The sequence below is a fragment of the Micromys minutus genome, assembly GCF_963924665.1.
Source record: "Micromys minutus genome assembly, chromosome: 5".
NCBI lineage: Eukaryota > Metazoa > Chordata > Mammalia > Rodentia > Muridae > Micromys > Micromys minutus.
The window spans coordinates 65970913-65994388 of record NC_137974.1 but is presented as its reverse complement, the minus strand read 5'-3'; the positions used below and the strand labels follow the sequence as shown (position 1 = coordinate 65994388).

General features: G+C 38.0%; 1 protein-coding gene across 1 annotated transcript in view; it reads left to right on the top strand.

Moving 5' to 3' along the window:
- The window catches only part of KCNQ5 (potassium voltage-gated channel subfamily Q member 5), a 49267-nt gene extending 26125 nt beyond the window's left edge, over positions 1-23142 (top strand). Inside the window, exon 2 of the mRNA XM_080916897.1 lies at positions 23091-23142. Coding sequence (XP_080773023.1) covers positions 23091-23127 — 37 coding nt within the window. The 3' untranslated portion in view covers positions 23128-23142. The remainder of the gene's footprint in view (positions 1-23090) is intronic.
- Positions 23143-23476: the final 334 nt, after the last annotated feature.

Sequence of the window (23476 nt, the reverse complement as noted above, 5' to 3'; positions counted from 1 at the left end):
GAGAATCCACACACCCAGTGTTTGAAGGATTTCTTACTTCCTCAGTGCCTAGAGAGATTTATAATAGAACATACGGGCACTCTCCCCTTTACAATTTTGACTCTTTCTGCTTATCTCTCCAGGTTAAGATTTTTTAAAATTATCCATTGATTTCTTTTTCTTTATGTGCATGAGTACTTTTCCTGCAGGTATCTGTGTATTACACACATGCAGTTCCTGCATATATCAGGAGAGGGAATCTTATTTCCTTGGTCATGAGTTACAGACAGTTATGAGTTATTGTGTAGGGGCTGTGAATTGAACCAGAAGAGCAGCATTACTATTAACGTTTGACCCATCTCTCCAGGCTCTGTTCTTTCCCTCATATTCCTAGTGTCAAGTGGCCAGCTCCTTGAATGAATAAATAAAGGCTGTTGTTAGACAGTTCATCTAGCTCCGTGCTGGTTTGAAAGATTAAGGGAGTTATTTTCATGCTTGACCCAGGCAACTAAGCAATGATTAGTATGTCCAGGATCAAGAGTTGAAATCTGTGAACTAAACTGCTCTCCTTCTGGAGTGTTAGCTACTTTCTATATTACAGATATCTATCTATCACATCTAATATACAATTCTTACAGCATGACTATTTATAGTATTCTGTGGCTTCACTGACTGCAATATGTACCACACTTAGCATTTATACAGATACTAAGGCCCCCAGTTAGGGGATGGGGCCACCCACTCAACTCTAAATTTTTAACCCAGAATTGTTCCTTTGTAAAAGAAATATGGGGACAATGTGTGGAGCAGAGATTGAAGGGAAGGTCATCCAGAGACTGCCCCATCTGAGTTTCCATCCTACATACAAACTCCAAAACCTGACACTATGGCAGATACAAAGAAGTGCTTGCTGACAGGAGCCTGGTATAACTGTCTCCTGAAAGGCTGTGCCAGAGCTCGAGAAATACAAATGCAGATGCTCAAAGCCAACTATTGGACTGAGCATGGGGACTGCAATGGAGGAGTTAGAGAAAGGATTGAAGGAACTGAGGGGGTTTGCAACCCATAGGAAGAACAACAATATCAATCAACCAGACTCCCCCCCCCCCCAGAGCTCCCAGGGACTAAACTACCAACCAAAGTATATACATGGGGGACCCATGGCTCCAGCCACACATGCAGCAGAGAATGGGCCTTATCTGGCATCAATGGGAGGAGAGGCCCTTGGTCCTGTGAAGGCTCGATGCCCAGTGTAGGGGAATCCTGGGTGGTGAGGAGGGAGTGGGGGTGTGGGGGGAAGCACCTTCATAAAAGCAGGGTAGGTTAATGGGATAGGAGGGTTGTGGAAAGGAATCCTGGAAAGAGGATAATACGTGAAATGTAAATAAGTAAAATATCCATTAAAATTTAAAAATATGAGAAACCCCATTTTGGGGATAGTTAATCTTAAGACTACATGCGCATTTTAAATAGCTTCCTTTAAAATAGACAGCTCACACTCATTCATACAATATAATTTAATCAGTAGCAGTTCTCAATGACAACCGTCCTCCTGTTTACCCAGGGACTACATTAAAATCTCCAAGAATTTGTTGTTTTGGCAAAAGGTCTCTCTATGCAGCCTTATCATTTCTGAAACTCACCAATGTAGATCAAACTGGACTTGAACTCCTTGATGTCTGCTTGTCTTTACCCCGCCCCCTCCCTTGCTTGTATTAAAGGTATACAACCCCATACCCAACCTCCAAGGATTCTTGATTATTCCCATTTTGAATGTGTACAAACCTAAATTCCTGCTTTCTATACCAATATAATGATTCCCCTACTAAGTATCTTGCCAAATATAAACTTCACTCTCCCTGACCCTCACAAACATAAAAATAGCAAGGTAGAAAACAGTCTAAGAGTGCTTCTGTCTTAGTTTATTCCTACCATTATAACACAATACCATATCCTGGATTATTTATAAATATATTAATATTTCCTCTGCATTCTGAAAGTTAGGAAGTCTGAGATCCAGGTGACAATAGCTCTGGGTTCCCATATTGACTTCTATCTGTGTCTAAGGTCGCCTTCTTGAGGGGACAGATGCTATGTCCTCACCCTGAGAGAAACAGAGTCATACAAGGACTGAAGTGCTCTCTGTTAGCCTCTTATCCAAGGACATTGATAATATTTGTGTTTTGGTGTTGACAATTGCACAGGACCCGAGCATACTGATCAAATGTTCTATTGCTTGTCTGAATCTCCAGCAGTAATCTCATTCTTAAGGGATAGTCATTAAGGAATAATAACCTCTAAGACACTACTTATCTTAGAATTATCACATTAGTAATTGTCAACAAAAGAAATTAAGAGCTAAAATTCATGTATCTACTGTGAGAAAGTTTGATCTTGAAAGATCAAGCTCCTTTTTCACAAACACGATCTGTGTCCAGTCAATGAATATGTATCTCATCTATGCAGAGTATTGGCCTGTTGTAATATTTGCCTTTTGCTTATGTGTCAAGATATGAGATATCTCTTCCCACTCCAGTGCCTTTGTTCTGACATCGTGGATTCTAACCCCTTGAAACTGTAAGCCCTATGAAACACTTTCTTTTATAAATCATGTGGTATTTTCCCTATAACAATAGAAAAGTAACTAAGATATATCATGTAGGATTTTTGTTTGGTTTGGTTCCTGCTCTTTAAGTCTTACTGTTTCTTTTGATTTTTTAATTTGTTCTTTATTTACTTACATTTTAAATGTTATCCCCCTTCCCAGGTTTCCCTCCATAAGCCCTCTATTGCCTCCTCCCTACCCTGTCCTCTATGAGGGTACACCCCCACCTGCCCACCCACTCCTACCTCAGAGGCCTAGCATTCTCCTATCCTGGGTCATCAAGCCTCCACAGGACAATGTGTACTCTTTGGTTGGTGGTTTAGTCCTTGGGAGCTGGGGGTGGGGTTAGTTGAACCTGTTGTTCTTCGTATGGTGTTGCAATCCCATTCAGCTCCTTCAGTCATTCCTCTAATTTCTCCATTGGGAAACCGTTGCTCAGCCCAATGGATGGCTGTGTGCATTCTCATCTGTATTGGTCAGGTTCTGGCAGAGCCTCTTGGGAACAGCTATACCAGACTCCTGTCAATAAGTACTTCTTAGAATCAGCAATAGTGTCTGAGTTTGGTGTCTGCAGAGAGAATGGATCCCTAGGTGGGGCCGTCTTTTGATTGCCTTTCCTTCAGTCTGTGCTCCTCCACTTTTTGCCCTTACATTTCTTTTTGACAGGAGGAATTCTGGATTAATCTTTTTCAGGTGAGTGGGTGGCCCCATCCCTCAACTGAGGGCCATGCCTATCCACTGGATATGGTCTCTGTAGGTTCTCCCTCTCATTTGTTGGGTATTTTAGCTAATGTCCTTCCTCTTGGGCCCTGGGAACCTCTTGGGTCCCTGGCATCTGGGACATTCTAGTGGCTACTACCAGTTCCCCCTCCCCCACTGCTAAACACCTACTTTCAAATTCTTGACCCTCTGTACCTCTCCCCTGTCTCCTCCCATATCTGAACTGGCCCCCCTTTTTCTCTCCCCATCCTCTCTCCCTCCTACATCCTTCTCTCCCTCCACTTCCCAGAAATGGTTCTTTTTTTTCCCCCCTGAGTAGTACTGTTAGCATCCACACTTTGGTGTGATCTTTTTTCTTCTTGAGTTTAACATGCTATTAGAGATGTCAATGTTTCTTATGTATTACATATGATCCTCTTTCATACAATGAGTAGCTTGCAAGAAATTTCTCCTTTTCTAGAGGCCATTATTTTCTGTCTAGTATTTTCCTTATTGTGGGGTACTTGTTAGTGTGACCCCCATTTGTAATCTTTTATTTTTTTTATTCTTGATATTCAGGGCAAGGGATATCTAGTAAAGAAGTTTATTGTTTATACCCATGCCAGGAAGTGTTTTCTTCTACTAGGGTCATTGTTTTATGTTTTACACTTCTGTCTGACTCATTTTGAGTTGACTTGTTAATATGTCAAAGTAAGGACCCAGTTTACTTCTCTCTGTGTGTATAAACAATTTTCTAGTCTCTGTTCACTAAGGAGACTGTGCCATCTCTAATGTCTGTTTTTACTCACTGAAGATCATTGACTGTAGACACATTGACTTATTGAGTCATGTGTTAATTTTTATTGCATGGACTACATTTTGAGTGCTACTTTGAGATGTACATAGTTAGCATCTCACAAACAACAAGGTGATTCTTTTGACATTGATGACCCCAGAAGTTCCTTAGTTTCAGGAGCAGCCAGTGCTTAAGACTAGTGTTCATCTTATACATGAGTTCTGATTAGAATTCTAGTATCAGTTGTTTATTTTGACTTTTTTTTTGATTTATTTATTTATTTATATGAGGACACTATCACTGTCTTCAGACACACCAGAAGAGGGCATCAGATCCCATTACAGACAGTTGTGAGCCACCATGTGGGTGCTGGGAATTGAACTCAGGACCTCTGGAAGAGCAGCCAGTGCTCTTAACCACTGAGCCATCTCTCCAGCCCTTATTTTGACTTTTGAGTCATTATTGCCTGTGAAGTTATTGTTCATTCAATTGAGAAATACATATTAGTAACAAATGTTGATTCCAGAAAATTACACTCATAAATTCTACACTTTGTGAAAATTAGCAAGAACTAAAAATGAATGTAATTGTCGGTAAAGATTTTGCTCAGATGAGAACAGTTATGACATATTATCCAATTAAAGTCTGTAAGCAAAGTTATCCCCTTAATATCAGGATATAATGAAAAGTGCTAATGAAAATATATAGAAGAGCTTTTGTGAGTCATAGATATTTAACCATACATGTTAATTTTTCATGAATTTAAATGAATATAAATTTCATCTACTAACAAGATATAATACACTTCTTCTTTTCCAATACTCTTGATTGTCTTATCTAAACAGCTGTTTTGAATATTATCATTATGTATAGCAAGATTTAATCTGCTGCTAAAAATTAGGACACTACTTATAATTGCCTTCAGATCTCTATAATTTGCTACTGTTATTATTTAAATTATAAACAGAGCAATGTGAATTTGCTGAATAAATTACAATATAAAAATGGCATGACTTTAGGATAACCTTCCGAAACTTGATATTTTTGTCATCCTGTGAAGACCTGTCTAATTAGTTACTGAATAACTGTTGCAGAATTAGATCATCAAAATAATACAAAGTATGTTATGCTGAGAATATTATTCCTAATTTGGGAGGTGCTCTCAGAAATAGACTAATTAAAACTCTCTTCCCATACTATTATCAAATTCCTCTAACATTGTTAAAAGCACATGGTTTTTCTTTCTTAGAAGTTGGCTTTTTTACACATGCTTTTAATTTATTCAGCTTCACTCTTTCATACAGACTTAGATCAAGACCTATTAAAATGTTGATTAGAGTTTTGGATAAAACACACATCACTTAGGGTCTCTAAAAGTGTAATAATTAGACTTTCTTTTGTTGGTTTTTCTTTTGGGGAATTTTTTTCATGTCTTTCTGTATATACCTCATGGTTTTGTTTGTGCAAACTATTTAGTGATCTGTTTTGCAATGAATAAATTATTTTCTTGGATTCAGATACTCTTATTATGGACCAGAATTTCTTTGAGATAGAGAACTGAACTGCCTTTGAGTTAATTTTGATTTTTAGGCATGACAGAACCTAATATACAAGGAGATACTGTATTCATAGTATCTGCCGTAAGGAACTACCTGGCTGCTGGGTATTCATCTTTTCTCATTCAGTGTTTAATCTTCTGTTCTGTCTTAGAAGTCTCAGTTCAGCAAGAACAATTTTATTTCTCTCCTTGTGCACTGTTGTCTGCTTTTAGGAATTAGGTCCCTCCCCCTTATTTTCAGGATGTTTATATGCTGCATTTTAGCTCACCTGAGAGTCATAAATTTTCCTACCAGGTGAGTACAATGGCTAGGATTTTAGTACTCCATAAAAGCAGTTTTGATTCACTCATTAAAAGTAATAAAATTTGAACATACTATGTACAGTAAGACATCTATAAATCTTTCAAAACTACTTTATTATTTTATGTTATGGTTGTTGCTTGAATGGCTGTGCACCATGTGTATACTAAGCCCATGGAAGCCAGAAGAGTATCTTGGATCCCCCAGAACTGAAGTTACAGATGGGTGTAACTTCCTATATGGATGCTAGGAATCGAACTTTTGTCTTCTGAAAGTGCTGGTGCTCTTAACTTCTGAGCCATCTCTCCAGCTCTTATAGTGGTTTTTTAATCCCACTTGCCTTTTATTTCTCAATGGTGTGGCTGTGAGGTGCAATATAGACGCTACCCCTGAAATGTTTCCATTGACTGGAAACAAAATGCAGAGCAGGCAATAGGCAGACTTTACTTTGTGCTGATGAAGAAAAGAGAGATGTTAACTGTTAAATACCTTTCTCAAATAACCCAAGAGAAGCATCTAAATGATGAAAAATTTGTGTACAGAACCATATTTTATACCTAAGAGTAAATTATTCCGTTATCTTCAGAAGGAGGTCCTTATTCTGTTCTTCAGCAAGTGCTCTATGTGGACGACTGAAGTTCGGGCTCCCTCCTCATCTCTCTAAGGTTGCCTCATGCTTGTCCCTGCCATTCTTGGTGTTTACAGACAGAAACCTGGTTATTGGTAAAAGAGAACATGTTATGATCTTCTACAATTATCTTAGCTATTTCTGAATGTTATGAAGGCACAGGGAGTAATACCGCTGAGTCTTGTGTTGCTCTTTCAAAATCCTTCTGAGATGAAATATTTTAAAGGTCCTCAGGAAGCTTCAAGTGTGGCTAGCAGGCGCCTGCTCATTAAAATGTTCGGGTTACTAAGGGAGCTTCAAGTTCCTTTCGTTAAACTTTATCAAGGATGTGAGGCATGATAAATTGTAATTGTAATCACACTTGATATTTAGAATAATTCCCTCCTTAGAAGATGTCCTTTTGGGCTGGTAGCTGGAAGATATTTTATATTCTGAATATAAATGAGGATTCCCTGTGCTAAAACCATATTTATGTCTCTAAATCTTCATTTCCCTTCCTGCAACTGCAACGCCAGTACTGGTTGCTCCAGACATGGAGGTGCCACTGGTCTCTGCATAGAAGACTAGGAACATTCTTAAGGTAACGAGTCCATGGAACCTTCAGACAGCAGCGCTGACTGGGTCCACGCTGCCCAAACTTCTTGGTATTAGGATTTTTCTAGACTCTCCTAACATTACTTAGAACCCATGTAATGAAACAGCTCAGCAATGATTTTTTTTTTCATGGTCATAGTTCAATGAGGATTTTCATGCCTCAAATCCATTCTCAGGATACCTCCTAGAGTTCACAAGAACCAAGCAACTTCATGAGTTTTGCTTTACATAATTTTACACTAACGCGGTAGCAGAATTAAAAAAAAAAAAAAGACCTTGAAATTAACCACCATCATTGCAGGGTCCAAGGGGGAAACTGATGTAATAACTGAAGGCCTCATGCAGCATATTGCTATATGCTGCAGTGAACAAGAACAAGGACATTTCACACAGATGTCATGACTGAATGCATAGCGTGAGACCTGCAAGAAGAAGCCTGATAAGCCATGGCAAGTAATTTCAGATTGATCTTCATATTACATTCCAGGTACCTGGCAGAAAACAAGCAAACATGTTGGTCTTGTTGATGACACTTTGGGATTTTCAGATGACATTTTATTTTCTGTGGGAGGAAAATAACATGATGTGCAGGGTTTTCGAGAGTATAGGTAAGCGCAAATTTATTAGGAAGTGAACGAATCTTAAGTTTCATGGCTTTCATTTGTACAGTGCCTATTATTTGAAGGAAAACTGTGGGTCAATAATCTTACAAATGTTCCCTGACAGCCAAACAGCTGAGCATGAGAAGTGATTTGCAGCAATATATCGTATTATATAGATGTCAAATTATTTTTATAAATAAATATACTTTTAAACATTAGGTTTATTAATTCATATCCTGAACATTTCCCTCTCAGCACCCCCTCCCCATCTCACCTTCCTTTCTCCTCTGAGAGGGTGGGAACCCCTGTGTCATTATACACACACACACATACACACACATACACACACACACACAAACAAATACACACACACACACACACACATACACAAACCTCAAGTCTCTGCCAAGGAAATATACTTCTAATAAAATTATTATTTTATTATTATTATTATTATTACACAATACATCTTTGGTTAGTATACAATCAAATCTCATTCATGTATAAAATGATTCCTCTTTCTACAGTATGGTTTTTGTATATATTAATTGTTATAACGATTAAATGTTGTTGTTTTAAGACTGTGATTTGAGACTAAAATACATTAACATAGAAACAAGTCTTAAAACTACTGAGCTCTAAATTTCTCACTGTCAACATTTATAGCCACCCAAGACTTTTCAATGTTTTATAGAAAGAGAGTCAACACTACCTCTTTAAACTTGTAAGTAGTTCTTTGTGAATTATCCACTAGCAAATTAACAGGCTCATAAGAAACCACTTTCCTCAACGGGATGCATACAATGTCATCAGAGGCAAGTGAATTTTGCCTGAAACTATCAAGTTGTATAGTAACTTTCTGTATAATTAGATGTTTTTGTTTTTTTTTTTTAATGGATAGTTCATGTTTTCAAATTTTGAGTTGTTGATAATTTTTGGACTAAATTATCAAGTGCTTCCTGCATGATATGGTTACAGCATACAGGGAAAGGTGCGACTACACCAAATTGTCCTGCCTGTTCTATTCTACGCAGCCAGGTCACTGATGGTCTCACAGAGAGACTTCCTCAATAAAGTTGGAATTTTACTCAGAGTCACTTTGTGAACATGTTAGATTTTCAGTCATCAGCCAACAACGTATGACTGAAATGACCTCTAATCTGTGATGGGCTATATGAATTATTCCTGATACTTAATGCTTTTCTCAGGGATTGTATAACCAAACACAAAGAAGCAATTCTAAGCTAGAGGTTTACACAGACTATGTTTGTACTCTGTTTGTGCATGCAGAGGTCCTTAATCTTAAGATGTCTGATGAAGCTTTTGCATACTTTAAAACATAAAATGAAATGTTGTCTTTAGAAGTAAGCACGATTATTGTTATTTATGAATTAAATTATTATGTATAAATACCACCTAGGTGAATATACAACAGTGGTTTAGGTTGGTGATACAGTCAACTTATTTTTCATTTTCTGAGAAACCTTATTTAGCATAAAGAACAAAGTTATGTCTTTTGCAGCTGGGAATTACCTTATTAAGTCAAACACAGGATGACAAATATTGCATATCTTCATTTGTACTAGCTTGACTTTATGTTAATGCTTGAAGCATGCACATATACATGGTATGAAAAATGTGCTCACCTACAGTAACAAAAAGCACTAATGGGAGTAGATTTTGGAGATGGACCCTTGAGAAGCTATTATCCTTTGGGGGAGTAACACAATATGGATGTTTGTTCTGGAGAAGTAAGAGGCCTTAATAGAATATCTGTGAAGTTCAAATAAAACTCCTGTTCAGCACTAGTTACTTTTGTTGATGTGATATATACCATATGACCCTATTAGATATTGACCATAAGATGGCTAGGTGAGAGCCATGAAGAAATAATCATACTTGCTCCAGCTTATGCTGTAATTTTTAAAATACATTTTCTGTAGCTCTCAATTCAGTTAAGAGCATTAAATTAAAGAAGTTATGGGATGAGGGTATATGTGGTCAGAATATGTTCCACGAGGTTCTCAGAGAATCAGCACAAACATAGAAGATAAGAAGCCAAAGGGAGGGCTGGAGAGATGGCTCAGTGGGTAAGAGCACTGACTGTTCTTCCAGAGGTCCTGAGTTCAATTTCCAGCAACCACATGGTAGCTCACAACCATCTGTAATGAGATCTGATGCCCTAATATAAATAAAAATTAATAATTTTTTTTAAAAGTCAAAGGAAAATATTTTAAAAACTAAGTTTATTTGTAGAGAAAAGCACATCAATAGAGTTGGTCACATTAACTAAATGTAATGACTGAGCTTAAAATATTTGTGAGGACCGCTCAGGATACTCGTGATTAGTAAACATACCTTCTGTACCCAAACCTCTTATAGTTTTGCCTGAGAAAATAAGATAAATTAGATAACAATAGAAGATTCAGCTCAAAAATAGACATGATTTTCTTTTTTCCCTCAAACCCCCCTGTGTGTATATGTGTGTGTGTGTGTGTGTGTGTGTGTGTGTGTGTGTGTGTGTCCATCTGTATGTGTATAAACACCGGTGCTTCTTAGCTGAGCAGGATAGTTGATTTAGGAAAATTTTCTATAAGCTGGGCATGCTAGCATCTGCCTTTAATCCCAACCCTGAGGAGGCAGAGGTGTGCAGATGTTTGTGAGTTTGAGGCTAGACTCTTTTACATAGTGAGTTTTAGGATAGCAAGTAGCAAGGATACACAGAAAGACTTTATCTCAAAAAGAAAAAAAAGCATGATTTGAGATCTAACTTTAGGAGTACATAGAACTTTATCAGATGTTTATTATTATTTTGAATTATGGATCTGTGTGTGGGTACATGCAGGTGACTGCTGATGGAGGCCAGACTTGTCAGATTCATCTGGAGCTGTACTTAAAAGTAGTTGCGAGACATTTGATGTGGCTTTCAGCAGGCAAACCCAGGTCCTCTGCAAGTGTCATATCTTCTCTGACACACTGAGCTCTCTTTCCAGCCCCAGTACACATAGAACTTCTGTGGAGAAAAGGCATTGCAATCAGAAATATTGACATAAGGAAAATTCAAGTCTTTAGGATGCTTGAAAACTAAAGGTATCTTAATTATATCGTATGACTTATTAATGAGTATCTTAGTTGGCTAAGGATACTATGCATATCACAATAGGTAGAATGAATTAAATACAATAATTTAATTTCTTGTTTCAAACCATCTTGAAGCACCCATGCTAAGGTGCTGGCCAAAGTGGCCTCTTGATGTATATAGATATATAGCTTCTCATCAGGCTCCTGTATAGTCAAAAAAGTATACTTAAGCTTTCTATCAGCTCCTCTCCTGAAGCCACTAATTCTGTTTTACCAGGGCTTCATCATCATGGTATAATTTGAACTTAATTTAGACTCTAGGCAGCCAATCTAGTTCCTGGCTGTCTTCCTGGCTTGTAGACAGCCAACTTCACACTGTGTATTCAAATGACAGGGAAACAGCATATGCAGTCTCATTTCTTCTTTAGATAAAGAACTCATTTCTTTGGTTTCAGGTCCCCACATTTATCTCCAAATACAGACATGTTGGGTTTGGGGAGTTAATCTATGAATCTGAGAAGGATACAAACATTAAGTCCATATGGGACCATTACATGACTCATTTATGTGGAAGTAAGGAAATGGGGACCTTCATCATTTCCTAGGGAGTCCACAGTGGGTGCTTCTTGAGTTCCAATGTGCACCTTGGCAGAATATCCAGAAGGGTTTTTCATACTCATGTCTATTCATGTCACCGTCATTCGGATCTTGTCTCAGCAACGAGGAATACTTGGTTTTCGACAACTTCATCAGCTGCATCTAAAACCACACCCTTCTGTGTGTTTGCATTTGAGTCTTGTTTTCTAAGGAGAACAATTGACAGTGAATGTAATTTTTATTTGCCACTTTAGAATTATGATGCCTCTCGGGCTTCAGTTTTGTATTACCATTTAAGACACAGTATTGATATTATAAAATAGGTAGCAATTTCACCTGTATACATAAAGTAGATAAGAACTGTAAAAATAGTAACCATGACAACAACTACTATTATAACTTAGTTCACGATGGCAGAATACATGAACATGCAGATCTTTGGCAGGAATTATTTGTCTGTGATGAGGCACACATATCCTGCCAAAAAGTTTATATTCATGCACATACATTATCAAATCTTTTTAAAACTGAAGACAAAAAGAGCCAAAGAGGACTACTAAGATTGTCTCACAGACACACATAGGCAGCCTAATATGTTTCGAAGTAAAAGTATCAAGGTTCTGGGGCTGGAGAGATGGCTCAGTAGTTAGCACTTGTTCTTGCAAAGGACTTCAAGTTCATTTCCAAGCACTGCAGGGTGGCTCCCAACTGTCTAACGCTCCCCTTTCAGATACACAGACACACCTGTAAGGAAAATACTCATACACATAAACTAATGTACATCTACAATTATGAGTTCTCATGAAAGAAGTTGAAGTTTAGTCTGTAGCACTCTCTAGCTGTAGTTCTTTGAAAAATAAACACTTGGGGCTTTATTTTTCTCTTTTTAGATAACAGGGAGGTCTATCTCTTTCAAACTCACCTTAGAGGCTCATCAGAATCAGAAATAATTAGCCTACCCCCAAACAATTTAAAAATACCACAATTATTTAACTAATCATGCCATCACCATGGTATGATTTTTTTTAATATTTGTTACTTTCAAGTTTCATGATTAAGACTTGTAAGTATGAAGATATGCGCAGCACATAAAATTATGAAAGGTTAAATAATCTGTAGTGATTATGTATGAGGAAGAGATGGGCAATAGGTAATCTGATAATTGTCTTCTAGCACTGGAGAGAATTAATAATGGTGAACAGAAAGGGAAAGGTCAGCACATATGATCTAAGCTAATTAAACAGAAAAACTTTCCAGTAGCGAAAGGCCCTTCACAGTAGAAGCTCTTCTGGGGAGGTTGTAGAATAGCCGAATGTGGCAAAGAGCCTTGTGTCTGGGAGCAATTAAGCTACTTTTGCTGGATTCAGGCCTCTCGCTGAACAGAAGCAGCGCTCTCTCTCTGCTTTGCCTACTGTGGATATAGGAAGCTCTGTGGGTGTAGGGAACCATAGTGGGAGGAAGAAAACATATTTTTCTGATTGTTTTTGTTGACCTGTGGGGGAGTGGAAACCAATCAGTGGAAAGGCCACACCTTGAATTTGGGTGACTGCATGTTTGCTTCCATCTGTGAAAACACAATCTACTTTTTTGAGTTTCAAAATTGCATTTATTTGTTATTTTCAAAATTACAATGATTTATTTATATTGCATGCATGAGCGGGTATGTATATGCCACAGCATGCCTACCTTAGAGGATGACTTGTGAGAGACAGGTCTCTCCTTCCACTATGTGGGTCCTGGGGATTTCACTCAAGTCACCAGGGGTTGTGGCAAGTGTCTTTATCCATTGAGCCATCTTGCTAACCTCCAATTATCACTTTAAAATATTGAAAGCACTATGACTTAATGAGAAGGGTAAATAGAATAGTCATTTTAAGGTCATTTAAAATGATTTACATGGACAAAGATCAAGGATGAAGGTTAGTGTATTTAGAGAGTCAAAGCAGCAATTGAGCCTTTGGGAAGAGCCTCCAAAAGGGGTGGGGGATACCTACGTAATAGAGGAAGACAGAGGTGTCAGAAGAGAGAGGAGACCAAGCGTAGTAAAAGGCATACAGGGCTGATTCTTTAGAATTTGGAAGCTGGATGGCATTATCTTTTATCTCCATTTTTTTAAAGCTTATTGAGAATGGCATATATGCTTACAATGTGTTTTAATCAAATCTACTTCCCAGTCAGTCCCCTCTACTACCTTTTCTGTTTCTCCTCCCAGTTCCTAATACTCTCAAAAAAAAAAAAAAAAAAAAAAAAAAAAAAAAAAAAAAAAAAAACAAAACAAAAACAAAAACAAAAAAACTCAGCTCACTGAGTTCACTTAGGGCAGCCAGTGTGCATTGGTATATGACCATCAGTTGGAATATGGATTGCTCTCAGAGGACACATCCCTGAAGCAAACAGATCCAGTGACCATCATTTGCCAATGGCTTCTCAGGGTGTAAGATTTCATGCTTCAGGAAATGCAAATTGAAACTACTTTTTGAGATTTCATCTGAGCCCCAGTAAGAATGGGTAAGAGAAAGTGTTCCTTACATTGGAAGATTAGTGAGTTGGTCATTCTCTAGGTTTAAATCTATTGTCTTAAAATGCCTTCACCTTGGTTCATTAAGTTGAGTGGGGTCCTGGGGAGTAGTCACTGGAAATATTATTTTCTAGACTATGAGTTAAATTGGACTAAACATTCTCTAACAATATCTTCTGCCTGAGATTAGAATGAAGGGGCTGCCTATTCTCAGACTTGCCGACAGTTGTACTACAGTATACTGCATTAAATCATGGGGCCGTAGCTGTTTCGTTATATGGTAGTATGTAGCTATTTTATTATAAGACAGTATGATTTTTATCAGCTACATTTCTAACATCAAGATGAAAGACATATTCTAAATAGTACAACACTACAGAACTTTAAACAAAGTAAGAAAAATGTTTCGTCTGACTTTCTGCCTACCTGCTTGTCTATTTATCCATTTGTCTATCCATCTGGCTTCATCTCTGTCTCTTCCAATGTTTTGGTTTGGCAGAACAAATTATCTTTCATGTTCCCCAAATCTTGTATATAATTAAACTCTTTAGGTAATTGGATTAGAGACTTGACTCAAAGGATGCTTAATCTGAGGATGCTTGGATTTAGGTATTGTGATGCATCTTTTACTATTCTGCTGTGAGCTACTTCTGAGCTAGCTTCACAGACTAGCTCTTCATGCTTTGTTACTCAGTGAGTAGATTGGTGAGAGCCTAACAGTAGCAGGACAGACATTTTGCTCTGCTTATAATTTTATGAGGCAATGAAATGAATAAATCTATAAAATTCTCTGTTCATGCTTTCTAGAGGCATTATATATTGGCACTTGGGGGGTACTTAATTTTCAAAATTGAGTGTCTAAAACAGTCTTATACCATATAAGGCTTACTCATGGTCTAACATTAACTATCAGGGTAATTATATTTCTTACCCATGGGATTTTTTTTAATACAAAATTGTTATCTGTTGAAAGAAGAAAATTCTCGAGGAAAAAAACACAAAAACAAACTGTGCTAATTTATTTTGGAACTGCAATGATATTTAACCTCCATCCCTGTGCTTTTTGAATTCTGTTGTGGGACCTGATATTTGTCAAGGGGTTATAGTTTCCAGTTTTCACTTTTGGCCCTGAGGTCTGGAGTCCTGCTTATTACTCTGACAAAAAGCAGCTTTTTGAGATTAGCCATCTAGCCGTCGGAGGCTGAAGCCAAGTGACTGGAGGGGAGAGAGAACGGGCGGGCAGTGATAATAACTCAGCTTTCCTGACATGATTCTCATACCAGCTTTCAGAAGGATGTGTCATCATTTTTGCAGAATGACCCCCCGTGAACCTATGGCTCTATGGTATTTGCCTTCCTTGTTCACTCCAAGTTCTTTATAGCCAAGTCTTTGGGATTTATGCTCCTGCAGCTTTGCACTATTAATCTTTTGAAGAAATTTTAGGAGCTTTCATCAGATAGGAGCAGTGGCTTAAAAATATTGATCCTTTGTAGAGTTAAGGGAGTAAATCGCAGGATATTACCTAGTATCCTAGGATAGTCTTTTAGTTGTTTCTCCTGTATACCATGTCTTAGTCTCTTAGTGATTGAAGCTGCAGGACTCCTACCTGTTTGAGTAAATTCAGAGAAGTGTGCCTTTGGCAGGGTTGTCGCAGAATCTACTTTGATTAACTTGCATGAAGGCCTTTTGACTTTTGAAGGATCCGGTGATGAATCTCACATGATCTGTTGACCATGTCATCTCCATTCCACAGAGGCAACTGGTTAGTCTCTTGTCTTATCTTGAAGCCAAGACAACTCTGGGAATGTGAGGTGGCATCGGAGTGTGTGGGGACCAACAAGCAGAAGAACAGAAGGCTTTATCACTCATATCTTGCAGTATCTGTGCAATGCTACCTTTCACTGTCACAAAACAGTCCAAGAATAGGTGCATCTTAAAGCATCTCGCTGTAACATAAAAGCAGTCAAAATATGCCTATGCCTAAAAAGGGCAAGGTGATGACTTCATGCTGTAGAGTCTACTAAGAATCTGGTTTGTGACTGTTCCTCTGGGGCTCTTGATGTGGTTCTGGTGGCAGTTTTGAGACAAGTGTCCTAGGTGAGTCTTGAACCTCAGCTCCTCCTGCCTCAGCCTCCATAGTGATGGGGCTACAGGTGTGTGTGTGTGTGTGTGTGTGTGATCACACCTAGCTTCTCTATCTCTAAAAGGTTTTTACGTGAATTTTGGAGAAAATCACTTGAAACTCTCTGTGAATTAAGGATAACAAACATTTCTATATAGAACTGATAGAAAACAATGCTCTAGGAGTTATCAAATTTAGTGATTTATAGTGAAGTTATTTTCCATTTAGATATAGTGTTTTTGATATTAAGTAATCTGCATAACGTTTATTTTACTTTTTTTTATTTTTGTGCTTTATTTTTAGCAGTGCTGGGGATTGAACTCATGGCCTCACAAGTGTTAAATAAATCATCCACAGCCTTGGTTCCTCTAACTTAAAAGTAGTATCGTCATATATTTTATTTGTATCTATGTCTTGCTTCTTTCTAGCATTTAGACATTATCTTTAGAATCTGGATATATCCTCAGGCTAATTTTTTTTCTGATTCTTTATAAAAATGTTGATATTTTTACACTCTATCTAGAAACTGAATTAAGACATCTAGATCTTTCATTAGGTTTTCTCTCAAAAGCTATGTAGAATAATGTAGGGTCAAGTCTTAAGAGATCTGACTACCCCATATACAAAGAAGTGTTTCTACAGAACAGAGAATATATACTTCTTTGGGACTCAGTTGCTTTTGTGCATGGTGTTTGTATTTTCTGTTTTTTTTTTTTTTTTTTTTTTTTTTTTTTTTTTTTTTTTTTTGGTTTCTTTTATCAGTAGAAATACAATGTGTGTGGGTGTGTGTGTGTGTGTGTGTGTGTGTGTGTGACTGTCTGTCTGTCTGTTTGTCTATCTGTATTTGTGTTTCTATAGCAAATTTGACATTTCCTTGGTCCACCAAATCAAACTACATCATAAAATGGGATTCCAGTTAATTTTGCCTCTTTAACAATAGGCTTATCCCAGCTGCTTGGCATGACCCAATGCACAACCTGCTACATCAGTTCTTAAGGGTACCACTAGCCTGCTTCCTATGTAATTTGTGGCCACGCAAGCTAGTACTCTGTCATTCAAGCCAGACATATAAAATGGAGGCACTACAGCCTAGGCCTCCCAGAGCTGTGAACTGAAAGCTCCTTTCCCCACAGATTATCTTGAGGAAAGGTGATGGATGGGGGCAGAGGCCAGGAAACTGTTACTCCTTAGAAATGGGAATGTTTATATTAGAATGTGTTTTCTAGGAGGAGAAAGTATCATGGCTAATTCATACCATCTTTGCTTTCTATTCTGTGAACTTCTATAGACTGCTTAAACATCTGGATGAGGTCTGTGCCTCCTGTCTCAGAGGATTACTGACATTGGCATTAACATTATACTATTGTTAAGACTTGTCTTAATGATTTTAATTCTACATGCAGTATATCTCAGCAAAGAAAAAGATCTAGATAAAGAAAGATATAGCTTTAGTCTGCGTCTGTGACAGCTAGCAGCATGCAAAGGAATTGAGTGATAAATTTATTCTATGAGACAAATACCTTTTGTAAGCAGGCATCACATTTGGAACAGAGTTAATACTTCTGAACTATAATCTAGAGAATGACATGTTAGGTGAATGGGAAACTCATTTGCTTCTTTTCAGGACTCATTATACTGATAGATGCCACATGGATTCCATAGGTGACTTTTATTTTTCTGAGTGACTAGTAATTGTAGTTGTTATTGTTTGTGATAGAGCACAGCCCAGATAACAGTTATTTTGCTCATAATCAGATGAATGAGATGTTATATTTGGCTTTGTTTATGAAATAAAAGACATAAGCTTGCAGTTTTAGGCTTGTTAGGAAAATTGTAAGTTAAAAAGGATGAATGGTTTCTTGAAATCTGAATTTTTGCAGGAAAAGAGTAAAAAAGCAGGGTCTCACTGTAGCACTGGCTGGCGTCTGTCTCACATCTGTAGGCTCTGTAAAGAAGGTCACTGGGACAATATATGATCCAGTGTCAGGGGATTAAGAAAGTCAAAGGTGGTCGTAGTAATGATCATGATGATATCAATAGTTCAGATCAACCAAGTGGCCACTGTTGACATTTCAAGTGTCATATATTGTTATCTTTATTTTAAAGATACAGAATTTGAAGCCTACAAAGATCAAGAACATTTTGCAAGGGCATAAATGGGAAACTCAGAACTCAAATTAGAAAATTTGAATCAAGGCTTGGTCTTTAAGTTGCCGCATTGGTACACATATTATTCAGGATTACTAATTAAACCCTTTCATTAATAACATCCTAATTAATACATGATAGTAAAAAAAAAGCAAATGAACAGTGGCAAGATGTGTATTTTATTAATTACACAATTCCTTTTTCTTTCTGAAAAATTTCATTATACAAAGTTGCAAGAGGACAGAAATTTAAAATTGGTCTTTTCTCACCAAATGTGTAAAATGTTCTATTAAGTAGTTAAGATGTTTTCACAACATTTAATTTGTAAGATTTTTTAAAATTAATGTGCTTAATTAAGCACTTTATTTCCTGCTTTGGATGTATTCCACATTTGAGCTGCTGCTGTTTCCAGAAGTCACTCAATATCATTCCCAGTGAATCCCATCTTATTCTAAAAACAAAGAGAAAACAGCAACCATGGGGCACTTCTTTGATTCCCTTGGAAGAGCTAATACAGGGAGACTCATCTAAAGCATTTGTTTTTTCTTTTCTCTTCTTTTTCAGACTTTAAAGTTGGCAGGGAATTTTGTTTATAAGACTTTGAAAAACCAAACAGATTTGCATATAAGAATTTCCAACTTTGTTTTGCTAATGTGGTATCAGTTAGAAAGTCACAAAACCTCATACAGTAACCCCCAGGGGGGCGGGATATTTGTTTGGGAAAATGTTGATGATGACAGGCAAGGACTTTCCAGGTTAGAAACTTGAGATGTAATTCTCTCTCTCTCTCCCTTTCTCCCCCTGCCCCCTTTCTCTCTCTCTCTCTCTCTCCCTCTCCCTCTCCCTCTCTCCCTTTCCCTCTCCATCTCTCCTTCCACTGCCTCTTCCCTCCTCCCACAGAGACACACACAATCTTTTTTAGCTATAGAACTGATATAACCTGTGGCAATAGAATCCTGCACAAAGGGGTGGAGATGAGTCTGGATCCCTAGCACGCTTGTGCAAAGCTGGACACCTTAGGTCCTGTCTGTCAATCAGCTTCTAATTCTGGTGTGGGTTTGCAGTTACTTCTGATGCTTCCTAGCTCTCAAGTCTAGACGATCAATGAATTCAGGGTTCAGGAAAAGAGGATCTGTCTTGAAAATTAAGTTAAAGAAGACAGAAAAAGGTGTAGAAACCTACCTATCCATAGGAATGTGTATAAATACACATACAAATATCAGATTCTGTGATATTTTGTTTTTACTTAGAAGTACAATTCTTATCATTATATAATTCGAAAGTGTTTATAATCAACCCTCCTCAAAAGCCTGTGCCCATTGCTTACCTCTTTCCCCAAGCCCGAAATACTACAGTCGAAGTCACTTCCAATCTACCTTTAGCCATATTTTTCACTCTTTCTGTTAGTGGAAATAGAATTGCTGTGTAATTTTGGTTCTTTCATGTTGCTTATTATCCTCATATTATATGTTATCTATGCCACAGAATGTATGTGCCCAATTCTACTCTCCTGCTAAATGGCTTTTCATTGCTCAGATAGGTTGCACTTTCTGTATCCATTAGGTAGGTGATGGATATGTGAATCAGTCTGTTTGATTCATAATGAAATTGTGACAAGTGAGAGCAAGAATGGAATTCATGCTAGCTTCCAGCTGGAGGTAATGTAAAGGCTTATTTCTTTTTCCTGTTATACAAAATCGTACCTTATGAGAGGACTATATGTGTAGACAGGAGAGACCCTGACCTCTGTAGCTCAGGCAACAGAATTCTACAAGCCATTGTTCCTCGGTGAAATGGCTCAGCCAGTTTGTGGAATATTTGGTAATAAAAATTTCTTGTGTAGAACACCCACTCACAGGAAAACAATCGACATTCCTAAAGCTATCAAAGGAAATACTTCTTTACATTAGGATGTGCAGCATTACATCTGGAAACAATCAATACAGTTTTATGAAATCAAAAGTATATGTTACCCTGGATGTTTTTGTCTATGGTGGGTTCACCCCTGCTCTAATAAAAAGAAGCATGCTTTTAGTTCATAGTGACCCCTTGTGATCTCAGTTATTTAACAAGTTGCAGCAAATGGACTGGAGAAAACAACCAGTTAGTCCATTGAATGTCTCAGAACTTCCGGACTGACTCCAGAACTTGAACATAAATAAAGGATGAACCGGTGAGAAAGCCTCCTCTGTCCTGTCAGCACACTTCTGTGACATGGTCAATGATCTGAGTGCTTAATGTGTGGAGATGGTATTGGTCCTTCAAGTTTAAGAGAATGTTGTGAGATGACAAAAATGACATGCCAACTGTAGCTGCTCTTCATTGAGCAATTGCCGTGTCTTAGGGTTTCCATTGCTTCAACAAAGCACCATGACCAAAGAGTTAATTGGGGAGGGAAGGGTTTATTCATCTTCTGTATCCATCACTAGTGGAACTCAGGATCGGAACTCAAGCAGGAATGGAACCTAGAGGCAAGAGCTGATGCAAAGATCATAGAGGGGTGCTTCATACTGGCTGGCTTCCCATGGCTTGTTCAGCCTGCCTTCTTACAGACTCCAAGACCACCAGCCCAGGGTTGGATTGACCCACCACAGGATGGGCAATCCCTCATTGAATACTAGTTGAGAAAATGCCTTGCAACTGGATCTCATGAAGGCATTTTCTCAACTGAGACTCTTCCTCTCTGATGACTCTAACTTGTGTCAAGGTGATACAAAACCAGCCAGTATATATTGTTTGGTAGACACTTGGTGTCTACATTTAACTTTATAATTCTCCAACATACATTTTATTAGCATTACTTAACAGGCAGAAAATGTCAATGAAGTGAAACACATTTCTCTTCCTGAGAAAGCTAATTGAAATTTAAATACCCACTCTTTGTCTCCCTCTTTGAACCAGGTACAGAGGATAGCAGATAATTGACCTCAAAACTGTAGATACTAGTTCCCAGCAGCCTAGTTGATAGATACCTAACCACTACCCATAGCATGAACACTGCTTTTGTTATATATTTTGATGTTCAAACTTATCTTTGGGGCTTATTTTCTCCATGTTATGATCATAGGATATTCTTTGCACATGGTATCAGTTTCTTTTAAATGTGTGTGGGTGTTTTGCTCATATGTGAGTCTGTGCACTACATGTGTATAATGTCTGTAGAAAATAAAAAAGAATATTAGATCCCCTGGAACTGGCTTTACAAATGGTTTTGAGCTATCATATATATGAGTTTTGGAAGTCGAGTTCAGGTCTTTTGAAAGTATAACCACTACTCTTAGCCACTGATCTATCTCTTCAGCCCCAGCTAATAGCATTTTAATGAGAATAACTTAATAAGCATTCACTTTCCATACTTTAAATGCTCATTTTAGAGAATCTAGAACAGTTCTACATTTATTTTTTCTTTGAGGAGTTTTGAGATAGTTCCTGATCTTGATTCTTGGTTGTTTTGAACCTTAAAAAGTATTCGTTCCTAAGGAGAATGGAGAAAGTCCCGAGGTTCCTTCATATTTGAGTACACAGAGAATGAAGAAAATGCCATAAAGTGACTGGCCCAACTTGATATCCACCACACAGGTGGGCACCAAACCCTGACACTATTACGGATGCCATGTTGTGCTTGCAAATAGCCTAGCATGTCCATTCTCTAAGAGGCTCTACCAGCAGCTGACTGAGACAAATATAGCCAACCATTGGACTGAGGTTGAGGACATCTGTAGAAGATTAGAGGAAGGACTGAAGAAGCTGAAGTGGGTGGCAACCCTATAGGAAGACTAACAATATCAGCTAACCAGGACCCCATGGGAGTTCCCAGAGACTAAGCCACCAACCAAAGAGCATGCATGAGCTAATCTGTGGCCAGTTGCACATATGTTGTAGAGAACTGACTACCTTGTCTAGCCTCATTGGGAGAAGATGAACCTAATCTTGTAGAGACTTGATGCCCCTGGGAAGGGGTATGCTGGGTACAGGTGAGGTGGAGGGTGTGGGTGGGGGGAGGTAAATAGGGGTAAAGAACTCTTGGAGGATGGACAGGGAAGGGGGGCAACATTTGAAATGCAAATAAATTAAGAACTTTAAAAAAAATTTGAGAATTCCAGCTACCTTTCCCTATCTAGATATTTTCTATTCACATGGTTTTTAAGTCGATGAGGAAATGAAATTCAAGTGCATCATTACCTATATCAAAAACTAACCATATAACCATATCATTCATCTGCAAGCTTAAAAGCATCAGAAATTTCTCATAGTTATTTGAGCCAACATAATAGTTATATTTTTAATGGTAATGCTTTCTGAGACTAATTTTCTGCATATATTCTTAAGATATAATCTATTTTATGATATATAGCCTAATTCCTTGATCACCGTTGCCTATCTCCAAAGCCACGTTATTCTAGAGCCTTCTTCTGCTCATGATAATTTTCTAATTTTTTTCTTCTCTTCTTTCATATAACAGGACTCAAACTCCACCTCACCCCCATCCAACTTTTAATCTATGCTGCATATTCCTGGCTTCCCTACCTCCCACTACTCCTTGTCTGTTTTCCCAGCGCCACACTCCTTTTCCTTTCTATGCCATTAAAGTGCTATTGCCTCTCGATACCCTTTGCTACACTGTCACAGCACCTCATAATGTCTGGCCATTTCCCATTGCCCTGGCTCCTACTGTATTCTTCATGTACACACCATACATAGGTGAGTTGTCATAGCTCATGTCATTAGCATGGAATTTTGAGTGGGAGGAGGTGCTCATGATGTCCAATGTCCAATGGATCATTAATCAGTTGAAGCCTAAGGGTGGTGATGGTGATGGCATTGTGGAGGGTAAACTGTACCATTTATGCTTTTCACACTAGCGGCCAGGATGGGGAAGCTTCTCGTCTTCCTTCATAGAATGCAGAAGATGATCACTACCTGACCTACCTCCTGCTCTGCAGTTCACACTTCCCTCTCAGGACCACTCTGAGTTACCAATTACTTGGCTTGACCAAGAGGCAACAGATTCAATCAAGATACTGTACTTGATTTGCTTCTGTGTGAGTATGAGTTTGTCTGTGTGTGTGTGTGTGTGTGTGTGTATGTGTGTGTGTGTGTGTGTGTGTGTGTGTGTACTTTTAAATCTGTAATCTGTTCCACCACTTATCCAGTTTTATAAGTGAAGAAATTAAGAATAATTAATTCACATCCATTGAATAAATGAAAAGAATTGTTAAAACTAGTCTTTGAAGCGTTATCAAATGCT